The sequence below is a fragment of the Dromaius novaehollandiae genome, chromosome 11 (assembly GCF_036370855.1).
Source record: "Dromaius novaehollandiae isolate bDroNov1 chromosome 11, bDroNov1.hap1, whole genome shotgun sequence".
Classification (NCBI taxonomy): Eukaryota; Metazoa; Chordata; class Aves; order Casuariiformes; family Dromaiidae; genus Dromaius; species Dromaius novaehollandiae.
The window spans coordinates 10,463,496-10,476,007 of NC_088108.1; the positions used below are offsets into that span (position 1 = coordinate 10,463,496).

The following is a 12,512-nucleotide window of genomic DNA, read 5'->3' on the forward strand; positions in this document are numbered from 1 at the left end:
AGCCCCATATCAGCGCAGGTTATCTGTGGTTCGGTCACTCACCTGGGAGGCTGCTCAGTAGCAGGGTTGGTATTGTCTGACTTGGGGAGAAAGGGTTTGAAGCAGGCTATCTCATGCCCCAAGGAGGTGAGGTGCTTCCTTGCCTCTTTGATATTCTGCAGTGGGTTTCTGTCCCCCAGCATCCTGTTTCCACCGGAAAATCCAGCCTAAGAAGAATTTCAGCTAATGTTTCATCAAAACGGGTATGTTTCTGCCAAAAGATTCTGTTTCACCAAATCTGCATTTTTTTCCAGCAAGAAATCATTTCATCAGAAAATCCCTGCCCAGCTCCAGCTGTGATTATTCAGCTCTGAGATCTGAGGCACACCAAGAGCTGAGTAAATCTGCCCTTGGCTGTCATGAGCTGCAGCCCTGGGCTGCTTTCTTTAGAGCAGCAGCAGGATACTGTGGTCACTGTGGGATCCTCTGGACATCTGTCAGGAAGTGCTGCAGTGGCGTGTTATGGGGGGGGCAGTGGGAGCCCTTTGAAATCGGTGGAGTGGAGCTGAGGGCAATGTGTGCTCGTGAGCCTCTCCACGCAGGCTCTGCTTCCTGTTATCTGGTGGTGCCAAGCAAGCAAAGGGTTGCAAAGTGGTTGAATTTTTGCTGCTTTTCTTTTAGGCTGTCAGTGCAGGTGATCTATGGCAGGTGATCAAGGAGCTCTTCTGCAGCAGGCCATTCCCTGTCATCTGCTTTCAGTCTTTTCAGAGAGCACAATAACATTTAAATGAGAAACTTGTCATTAGTGCTGCCCCATTACTAAGGGGTCTCCTGGTGGAGTGTTTATCAGCTGCTCATCTTGTTTCTGTTTGAGGTCAGAGGCGTGTGCCTTCTAGTTCTTTGCTTCCTAATGTCAGCAGATAGGCCCACATCTTCAAACATAGCCTTTGATCATGAACCTGTCATCTTTGCACATGCAGCCATCTGTGCCCAGAAGCACATTGGTTTGTGCAGGCAAACAGCTTTTTGCACCTGCACATCTATGAGCTTGTTTCCTCTCTTAGGCAACGTGATTTAAGAGCAAGTTTCAAGACCCTTGGGAAATGTGGCTGATGGTAACGCTAAGACAAGGGTGGTGAAAAATGGAAGTCCTGAGCGTGTGCATGTATTGATAAGTTGAGGATGCTTTTGTCTCCCATCCCCATGCTCACAGGGCATGTGGGGCTGAGCCTTGGCAAGGCCAGGTTTAATTCCTGGCTTGGCCTCGGGCGTGGAGCGTGGGACAGAATCACTCTGTATCATGCTTCTGCCTTGGTTTCTCCATCTGAAATGGAGTAGTCTTTCCCAAACTCACTCGAGCACTGGGAGGACAGAGTAGTTTGTGTCTGTGCAGGTTCCAGCCTTCCAGGTAAATAAATAAGGACGTGAGATAGAGCAGGGTTCCTCTTGCTGGTTATGGAAAAGGAACACTCTGCACACACACGACTTCACTGTTTGGTCTTGCCAGTAATTGCGGATGTGCCTACCTGCTATTCCAGCTGTCTCCACAGACAGGCACATGCTATCTTTGTTGTCTTAAAAGCACCGAAGCAGGATTGCAGAGGAATAGAAAATACTCAAATAAGAGCCACACCAGTGTTGATCCAAAATCCATCCAGTGAACGGGGCAGAGGAAGAAGAGCTGAGAACGAAGTAACAACTCTGAGGAAGTGGTTGAGGTCTTCCAGCTCCCTAAGAGGAACTTTGTGAAAGCTCTGTGTGCCAGTGTCGACGGGCGCAGTAGGCAAGCTTTTGTCTGGCACAACCAGTGAGCAAGTTCATGCAGATAGAGTTAAAAAAAAAAAACAAGCCAAAACAAAAAAAAACCCTTAAGATCTGAAGAGATCTTAAGTAATTTGGAGAAGGCCTTTACCAAAGATTAATATTGTTACCCAACAGATTTTGTAGCCCTAGTAGGAGGAGTAGACAAGATGCAGGAGCAGGGAGGTAGAGCAGGGGGAGGAATCCTCTCTTGTTTGTCCATTTTTCTGCCTTTCTTCCCTAAAGATCCATTACCAGAAACCCGTATCAGCGACAGGACCTTCACGGTCAGACTGGGGGCAGTGATTATGTTCTTATTCTCTGCCTCCTCTCCTCACTTGCCCATTTCCACCCTTATGTGGACCCTGTCGACAGTCCCCAAGGGAGGAGAGCCCTTTCCCCTCTCAGAAGGCATCAGCACAAGCTCTCAGCTCCCTTTGATCCTGTCCTGGCCACATGCAGAGGAGAAATATGACCTTGCTCATGGGTGATTTCCTGCATGCTGTCTGGGAGTCAGCTCTGATTTCTCTTGGGGACTCCAGATGCTTTACCGGGCTCCTCCTTACCCTCCCTAATTAAGTCATTCAGCATCCAGGGCCCAATCAAGCCCAGGATTAAGAGTCCTTCTTTCTACTTAATTGCAAACATAAGACAAATGAAATATCTGATATAATGTATGCAGCTTGAGAGCCTGTGTTCAACAGAGAGGCTGTTCTGAAATCTGAAATAGCTGATTTTGCTTCAAGTGGAGTTATTTTACATTTCCCATTTCCTAAAGCTTAAGACAATTAGGCTTTGGTTTGGCAGCATTTCTCCTGTGGATTGATATTACTGGGGAAGTTTTTGGCCCCTTCTGGTCTGCTGGGATTGCTTTTTTTCTGATGGGGTTTAATAAGAAGTATCATATGAAGTGTCTGAGGGATTTTGGCTTCAGCCTGTCCAGCTTTAATGTTTTAATCCGGGTAGAAAGGACAAAGCTGCTGGTTTTGTGAGCAGTCCGTTGTGATGGTTAAAGGAATGCTTTCATGGCAGAGCTGCTGGAAAATTGTAGAAAAGTGCAGAAAAACGTCCTGTGGGTCTGGGCTATTCTTGTTGCCTTCTTACAGATCTTCCCCCGCCCTTCAGCTAGTAAGTGCTGGCTGGGATGTTTTGCAGCAAGGGAAACTAATTGTCGATTTTGTCTTAGTCCTTTTAACTTATACATAGATACCTTGCAGCACAATGCATGGACAGCAAACGAGACAGCAAAATCCACATCCATTTGACTGAGAATTGTGTGCCATTTCTCTCGGCACTATCACAAAAAGGCTAGCTCTAAGTGAACCTCTTTATATCGGGGAGTTCTCTCCTCTGACAAGGAGCAGTTCCCTATAATATAATTATTAGAACTTGTATTTCTGTTGGCACCCCACAGCTCTGGCTGCATGTTGTCTCATTGCATGTGGTGCTGCACTGGGCAAAAGAGAGTGTCTGCTCTGAGGAGACTAAAACAAAAACAGTGGGAAAAACACAGCTAGCAAAAGGAAGAGTTTCTGAAACAAGGTGTCTAAGGTGATGTGCGTTAGCCTCAGCACGCCAGTGACTTAACTGAGGGCATAATTTGAGGAGGGCGAAAAATACTGCATGGTCTGGTGGTCTCATAACTAGAAAGAAAGAGCAGCTCCTAGCCTTGCTCTAGCTCTGGAGGTTGATTTGTGGTGAGTCACTTCTTTCTTGGCTTTGGTTTCCCCAAGAAGTGTCCTCCATGGAACTTGGAAGAGAAATTGGCTGATGTGTGTGCTAAGTGCTTTCCCAAGTATTTAAGTAATGGAGTGTTAGGAATATTTTATTTGTGTTTAAATCTGGTTAATTTCTCCATGACTAAATTATTGCATACAGAAACCGTAAGTGGAGGAGCTGTAGGTCCTGTCTAGGCCCCAGGAAGGAAGGATACGAGTTTGTTATAGCCACATCGGGACATTTTTGATTCTTTAGGTCAAACCTTAGCAACTCATTCTTTAAGACCGAAGGATCGGGGTGATTCAGTCCCCTGTTTAAGACCCTGCTCTTTGATTGCCATCTTAGAATCACAGAATAATTCAGGCTGGATGGGGCCTCAGGAGGTCTCTAGTCCAGCTCCCTGCTCAAGCAGGGTCAGCTTTGGGATCTGACCAAGTTGCTCAGGGCTTTCAGGATGCAGCTGGGTCTTGAAAACTTCCAGAGACAGAGATTGCCCAGCTGCTGTGGGCAGCCCTGGCTCTCAGAGGTCTCTCGTATCCGGTAATGTGTTCTGCTCTCTTTTGCTACAGAATGAAGAAGAAGAAATCAAGCTGGAGATAAATATGTTAAAAAAATATTCTCATCACCGGAATATTGCTACATATTATGGTGCATTTGTTAAGAAAAGTCCAGCGGGCCAAGATGATCAGCTCTGGGTAAGTGTTTACTGCCGTTCATGTTCATCAGGTTTCCAGCTCCTTTCTGTAGAGCTTCAGTATAGCTGGCCTGGACCTTGCTGCAGTGAAACTCTGAGGCACTGCTCTGAGGAATGGCTTATAAAAGGGGAAAAACCCTCCTCCCCACACATCTTCCATCTCCTATGATTTCCTTTGAGGATGAGCATAAGTTTGTGATGATGCTCGCTTTGTTACTCTGACTTCTAGTTAGAACTTTTTTTCCCCTAAGTAAATGCTTCTGTCTTCTTTTTTTTTTTTTTTTCCTTTAATGAGCATGGAAGAGCACTTATCCCTCCCCTGCCTTTTCTTGTCTGTTCCTTCCCCATTTCCTAGTTGGAGAAGAAAAAAAAAAAGCTAGCAGAGAAATAGGCAGTGAAACAAAGAAGGAAAAATGGCCTTTCCAGTTTTTTTGGCTGCAATATTTTTGGAGATTTGCAGCAAAATGGGAAGTTTGAAATTTTGAAAAAATTCCCACATATTTCAGTACTGTTAATTGCTGTTTTCCTGATTTTGTAGTTTCTATAAAGAAGTGCCCACAACCTATAAAAGGAGAAGAGCACTACTGAGGTTTTTTATTTATTCAGCAGTGTGAGTCATTCAGGAAACAAGAGGTTTTACTTTGCTTGCCATCCAGGAAGGTGGCATGTGGTTTGCCACACCTTGATCGTGGGGGGACAGGTGACGCCCATGGTGTCTCTGCCAGTGCCCTGTCTCTGCTGTGGTAAAGGTGTTGTGTTTCTCTCCCTGCAGTTGGTGATGGAGTATTGTGGTGCCGGCTCTGTGACTGATTTGGTAAAGAAGACAAAAGGTAACTGTTTCAAGGAAGACTGGATTGCCTACATCTGCAGAGAGGTTCTCAGGGTGAGTCATACCAGCAGAGCTTTGTTGCTCATTTGCCACACAAAAGACATTTCCCAGCCTTTGGTCACTAACATCTGATACCAATGAGCAGTATCATTTTAAGGCTTTGAAGCATGGGGTTCGGGACTCTGGCCCTTGAGTTCAGAAGGGCGCAAAGGTTCATCAGCCAGCATGATGGCTACTTGACATCCCATATTGTTCTAGTTAATCCCACGTCCTGTATGAAGAGCACATAGGTTATGATTTTCTGTGGCAAATAGCCATTCTTCCAGAAGTCTAGATTCTGGGCATCTACAAAAGTAAATAAATTTTCCATATTCACTAAGTTTTCCCTCCACATCATCAGATCTTAGTGCTCTTTGCTCCAGGTATATGTGCTGTACAAGATCTTTCTCATCATAATTCATTGATCTGCGTGCGTTCAGGGCCTATTTTCTGCTCTATTAGAAGCAATGTTGGCTAAGCAGCATTCCAGAATCTTAAGGGTGGCCCTGTTGCAGCAATATTCCCCAAGATAATTCTTGGGACTGTATTTCGCTCTATGAAATTCTGTGGGTTTTTTTGTTCCTGGAAAGTACAGATTCCTAAGCATCTTGTGTGAAAGCAAAACTCATGATATAGTTGAAGCTCAGAGGAAAGAGTAGTCTAGTGAACTAGCCTGGAAAAAAAAAATGTTGGAACCTGTCGTTCTAAATTCAAAACCCATTACACAGCCACTGATCTATCTTCCTTGTAATGCAGTTTTACTTCTTTTTTAAAATAATGGTAAAATAAGCATGTATTCTGGGAGCTGCAGTTTAAATGACTTATGCCAAATTAATGCTTGAAATTCTCTGCTTCTGGAAGAGTGGAGATGAGAAGCATGCTCAATACAGAACATCAGCCATCTCACCTGGATTTGGCACTGGATTGCAGATTGTAATAAATATAGCTGGAGATCGTGGGGATAGCTCTTCTGCCAGAAATTCTTAATGGGTTGGTTAAGTTGCCATCCTTTTATTCGTGTGGCTATAATACCTCTGTTAAAACTATATTGATGTTAAAAACTCATTTATGCCCTTGCAACTGAAAACAGTAACAGCATGCTTGTATAATGAAAAGAGACCGGATTTAATCATCTTTGTTTGAAAACAGAAAATGACTTGATTGCATGTGGATTGAAAATGTTTCCTTCTGGAAAATTTAGGATTTGGGTTGAAGCTCTGTTTGAAGTCATTAGTATTACAGAGGAAAAACATTCTGAGCAAAGCATCGCATGGCTAATTATAATGTGTTCTTTTAGTGTGTTCCATTATATCTGTGATAGTTTAACCATGGATAATATTGGAAGGAAGGAGGTATCAGAATGTTGCAAATATTAGTTGAATGAAGGTAATATTTGCTACATTCAAAACTAGGTTTTGACATGGTATTTTGGATCATGTCCATTTGCCATCAAATGCAATTAGAGTTTTGCCAAATGCAGAATTTGGCTGTGGCCAGCCACCTGCTAACTCTATACCTCTTACAAAGCATTCTGCATTGTTCTTTCTCTCTTTTGTTTGCTTTTAACACATAGTATAAGGAGGCATCCTTTGATTCTGTAACTGAAGTATAAGATATTGGAACCTCATTCTGTTCACAGTTGACTTCAGAGATGCTCCACTACTGTCAGGCCTGGGGATGAAAGAGAAGAGGATCAGGCCTGTAGGCTGCTGTCCTCTCTCCTTGCCAAAACTGGGGTGATCATGTTACTAATCTCATCTAAAGAACTTTCCCAATGAATGAAGTCTGAGAAGGGTAAAAACGTAAAATGGCAACAATGCTGAGCTCATGATAATGATAGGAAGAAAGAATGAGGAAAGTCTGGTTTTCTTTCAGGGCTTAGCACATCTTCATGCTCACCATGTCATCCATCGAGATATTAAAGGACAGAATGTTCTACTCACAGAAAATGCAGAAGTAAAGCTGGGTAAGTTTCCCTAAATGTGTTAGAATCCTGTACATTAAAATTTTAAAATTTCCATCTTATCTTGGAAAGAACCTTCAGTAACCCAAGGCAATAGCTATGTCAAGTAGTGTTAATGATTTGTGGTTTTCAGGTGGCTGTCGTGTAGAAAGAGCTGAAAAGACATGACATGTTCTGCAAGGTTGTCAGTCATAGCATGCTGGGAATACAGCTGCTTCTGGGGAGTCAAACAAAGAAGGCGTCTAATGGGTAACAGCACTACCAGGCCTTCACAGCCAGCTCCCAGCATACAAAGTTGTTCTTGTCCTTTCACTCAAGATGACTTCAGAAAAAAAACATGTTTGGGGAATGAATTCTGCTAATCCATTTCTCTAAGGGAAGTGGTTTTAGAGATTTTTGTAAATTTGACAATAGATGTTAAGGCTCTGATGTGAAATTACTCATGCAGGGGCTATCACTGAAAAGTAGCAGTTACTAATAGTCATCTCCCGAGAATGTTTGAGAGTTTGCTCATTTCCTTTTCTAACTGTGACATGTCGATGTTGACAACTTCTAACTTTCTAAGACCAAAATCGAGTACGTATCTCCCTTGGGGTGTATGTCTGTCTTATGTTTCGAGAAGGCATCACAAAGAATGGCTGGCAGTGATGTAAAGGAGCTGTCTCAAGGAGAGCACCTCTCATTTTGGATGCTTCTTATGCCCCCTCTCTTTTCTTTAACTGAAAGAAATCACTGTAGAGTTTGAGAACAAAAATCATAAACGTTTCCTACCCTGGATGTAGGGTAAGACACTTGGCTGGAGCAAAACAAAATAGTACTTTAAATCTCATTATGGTTTAACCTTATGATGAAATCCTGGCTTCACTGACATCAAAGGGAGTTTTGCTGTTGAGTTCAATGGAGGCAGGATTTTGCCTGTAGCCTCTTTCTGTGTACCAGCTTTCACACTAGTTGTCTCTCTAAACTGGCAAGTTGTTGTTTGTGTGTGTGCATTTACCATCTGGTTTAGTTATAGTGCCACTGCTCTTCACATGTTTGAGAAAAGAATTAAACCTTTCTAACTCTGAGTTTAGGTGGGTAAAGATGAGACAGTTTTACTAATTACAACAATAAAAGAACAGAAAGTGTTTCCAGAGAGATTTAGCTCAAATGTGTCTTAAAGTGAAGAAGCTTGAAAGCCCAGAGGTCCTCAGTCCAGTTGCATTCCACTTCAGCGTGTTATTTATAAATTACTTTCACATTTCCTTTTGGAAGCACAGAAGGCATGTAGATTCCAAAGGTCAGGTCCACCTTATTATTAGAGAAGATTTGATAAACAGGCACATTAAATTATGGTAGTACAAATTATCATTTTATGCAGATGATCTGCACTGAGGAAACATAAAGGAGAAAAGGCTCCTTGATGGTAACAGTAGGGCTGATCTCCTTGCTGTCCTCTCCTTTCCTTGTTATTTTGTCTTCTCTGTGAATAGCGCTCACGCTGTGCCCAGTGGATCCAACTAGTGTATTCTAGAGGTTTGTTCAAGGAAAAATAAAATCACATAATTATTGGTTGTGTGGGCCCTCTTCGTATCTGAAGAAAACCATTTTGCTGTACACTCCTGATGAGAAAGTAATGTCCATTCAGCACAAAGAGCACCACACAACTCTCTGGTTATAATCAGTCTAAGAGCTGAATAAACTAGTATACTATCCAGCCTGTTCTGAGATTGCGCTTCAACATACAAACGCAAGGAAGAAATTCTTCAAAACCAAATGCCGGTGATATGAGAATTCTTTCCAACTTTAACAAATGGCCTTGTTAGACACATTCAATTTTTCTCATGCTCATAAGTATTTTTCCTTTCAGATAGTAGATAAAGATCTTCAGTCCTCCTCAATGTAGCATTTAGACTAAGCATAATGTATTCTGTAATATCTTTGTAGAATAGTTTTGTCAGTTGTAACCTGGCTGCTAGATTTACCATGTTGTTTATTTTCTTCATGATCCTTCTGTCAAAACAGAGCAAAAAGCAGTTATATTTCAGCTGCTGGACACCATATACTGCAGGAACTCAGATATGATATGTGTTGAAGCCCAAAGGTTTGGTATCCAAACAATTTGAAAGTAATTGAGCAAACTTTGCATGGATGCAACTCTTCATTCATTTCTTTACCTCTGCTTGGCTTTTCAGTGGATTTTGGTGTAAGTGCCCAACTGGATAGGACTATTGGGAGGAGAAATACATTTATTGGAACTCCATATTGGATGGCGCCTGAGGTCATTGCTTGTGAGGAGAACCCAGACTCTACGTATGATTACAGAGTAAGTGTTACAACTCTGCGTAGTGTAGCAAAGCGTGCAGGTTGTTGCTGAAATCCTTTTCAAGCACTGAACTTGAAAAGTTCAAGCTTCCCTCCTTTTAAACCGCAATAGTATTTTAACTGTACAAATAGAAGTATTTGTAATGTGTGGGTGGTTGTTTTTTGGGTTTTTTTTTTCCTTTTTCTAAGAATGGAGTTTCACTATGACTACCTTTGTGAATTGTTAATATGTGAAATGCACATCTATGAGCTTCCATTCAGTGCAAAAGTGCAATATTCTGATATAAGGAGGTTGCTGGTCAGGATGCAAAAGAAAAGGTAAACATGGGAAGAACACTTGAGAAGTAGTGTAATGCTAATGTGGCTGGGCACTGCTTTCCTCTGACAGAGCTATTTTACACTGTATTCAGCTGTAAAACCTGAGTTAATTGACAGTAATTCGTATGACTTCACTCATTTATGAGCATGTGACCAGCAGGTTTCTCATCCCAGAATGACTTCTGGTTGTTCACAGAAGCACAGGGCAGCTGAGGGTGGCCAGCACCTCTGGGCATTGTCCAGTCCAAGCCCTGCTGAAGCAGGATGAGCTACAGCAGGTTGCTCAGGGCTGTGTCCAGTTGGGTTTTGAATATCTCAGGGATGGAGAGTCTACAGCCTCTCTGGGCAACCTGCTCCTGTGTTTGACTACCTTCACAGTAAAGAAGTTTTTTTTATGTTCGAACAGAATTTTTTGCATTTCAGCTTGTGTGTTTGCCTCTTGTCCTGTCCCTGAGCACCACAGAGAAGAGTCTGACTCTGTCTTCTTTACTCCCAAATCCTATATTTATACATACCAGTAAAATCCCCATGAGCCTTCTCTTCTCCAGGCTGAACGATCCCAGCTTGCAGCCTGGAGCCTCCCAGCTCCAGTCCCTCAGTCATCTTTGTGGCCCTTCACTGGACTCCTTCCATTATGTCCTTGTTTTTCTTGTGCTGGGGAGCACAGACCTGGACACTGCGCTCCCGATGTGCTCTCTCCGGTGCTGAGCAGGGGGGAATAATTGCCTCTCTCAGCCTGCTGGCATCACTCTTCTTAATGCAGCCTAGTCTTCACTACCCATCTCTCAAGCAGAAAAGACTGAGTAAATAAATGGGCCTTATCTGTTATTGTTATATGCTTATGGTTGCACTGGTTAAAGAGTCCCTGAGCTTGTTTTTGCTCCTGTGTGAGCACATGCTGGATATCCTCTTAATGGGTGTCAAAGAAACAGTTTCTGTATTCTTCTGAGGTGACCTACGTGCTCTGCAACCTGCATACGAATGACAGCTATCAAACACTTTTTTTTCTGGTTCTTCTCCTATCTATTATAATATTCTAATGCTCCTCTAAAGAGACTTAAAAATCTTATTCTTTGTCCTCTGGCCTATTCCCAGCAGTGTTATCTGTCCACATTCACAGTGCAGGTTGTTTTCCAGGAATGACTTTCTGGGCAACCGTTCTCTCCAGACCTTCTCTTGGTTTGGATGCCATCTTTGTTGCCACTTTGCACCTCTAATTCTAATTGTGGCTTCAGAAATCTTCTGTTATTACTTCCATTTTCTACTGAATTGGAGGCTGTGATTCTCCGTTGTTAAGACCTTCTGTGTTGCATTGGCAGGGTGAAGTTATGTTGTGTGAATGGCAGTCATGACCAAAGAATGTTCTTGGATTTTATTTTATTTTTCATACCATATAAATCTTATGCAGAAACCTCAAGAAATTACTCTCTTGTCTTCATTCTCTGTCGCCAGTTGATTTTCTTTTCAGAATGTGTTCTTTTCAGACTACATAAGCATTAGGGAACGTGCACCCCTAATTTTTGAGGTTTCCTTGCCTCAAATATTAAACACAGTTCATCTGCTTGCATTTAGGTCTTTATGCCTGCTGCTGAACAGATTCTGCAGATGGTAGTTTAAAACTGATCATCAGAGGGTTTTGGAAGTGCTGATGTGGTCAGGGCTGTGACTCAGGGTGGCAAGGGACCAGTCTTTTTTTACATAGATTTACAGTGGATATGATGAGAAAAGTAGCAGGAAGCTGTTCTTTTTGCTTGTAACTTCTTGCTGGTCCAGCTCTGATGAAAAAATTATAAAAATGATAACAAATGAGTAAAAACAGATATGCAAATGTACATATACAGGCTGACCTTTACAGACACAGCTATCGTTTTCCCTTTCACCTGGCTGCCCCTCACACTTTGAAACCGCAAGCCAAATTCTCTGTAGCATGCTTGTTTCTCCCATTCTCCCCAGAGTACTTCCATATGATAGTTGTTCTTTTCACGTTTCTTTAGAAAACTTTCTCTTCTTGTTTTTAGTCATTTATTTAATAACAAGTCAGGATCCTGAATCTATTAAATTTCTAGCAGGTTTGTTCTCAGTCTCTCTGCAAAGTATAATGCAAACTGTTTTTCAGCTTGCATAAAGCAGTTCAGAGCAGCTGGACTGAGAAGGCGCTGTTGGTAAAGTTAAATTTAGATAGAGGACCAGGTCTGATATGAGCCATCATTATGTCATATATACAATCATATTCATGCAATACGATACATCATTGTGTTCTTATGGTGGTATATCGCTTCTAATTTTTGAAGGTTTGCCTTCTGTCTATCACTGTCTCTTTTAAAAGATAATTTTAGAGAAACCCCACCTGTTGATTTGGTCACGTGTCTTTCATCTGGCTGCATTTAGACACAGAAATAGAAAAACGATGTGTATGATTAATCAGGTGGAAACCTGTGAAGTTTTTACCATCACTGATAGTGTTCCCAAATACCTTCCATAATTAGAGCCTGACCCTTAGCATCAGATAAGTTGATAAAGGAAACTCCAGCCTAAGGCAGCTGAGCTCAGCATATACTGAGGCATAAATCTGACTGCCTGATTGTGCTTTCTTTTCATGTGCCCAAAAACATGCAGTTGGAGACTTTGTAGACAGGAAGAAGTCAGACCCTGGGCCTGACTATAATTTCTACTCTATCACTGTAGAAACTCAGGAATGGCTACTCTGAAATAAGCATTAAGACCACAATTTTACTGGCCTGGAGCAAGGGTGCAAGGGAAGTCCTATCTCGCTGCCTTGTGACAACAGTTTAAAGACTTGATATATTTTCAAATGGTGCCTGCTATATTCTGCATCTTTTATTTTTGAGGGCAAGAGGTTTGCATTT

General features: G+C 42.3%; 1 protein-coding gene across 1 annotated transcript in view; it reads left to right on the forward strand.

Moving 5' to 3' along the window:
• NRK (Nik related kinase) overlaps positions 1 to 12,512 on the forward strand; it is a 108,433-nt gene that overhangs the window by 38,624 nt on the left and 57,297 nt on the right. Inside the window, exons 4-7 of the mRNA XM_064518227.1 lie at positions 4,068 to 4,193; positions 4,965 to 5,075; positions 6,936 to 7,026; positions 9,198 to 9,328. Of these exons, the coding sequence (XP_064374297.1) occupies positions 4,068 to 4,193; positions 4,965 to 5,075; positions 6,936 to 7,026; positions 9,198 to 9,328 (459 nt within the window). The remainder of the gene's footprint in view (positions 1 to 4,067; positions 4,194 to 4,964; positions 5,076 to 6,935; positions 7,027 to 9,197; positions 9,329 to 12,512) is intronic.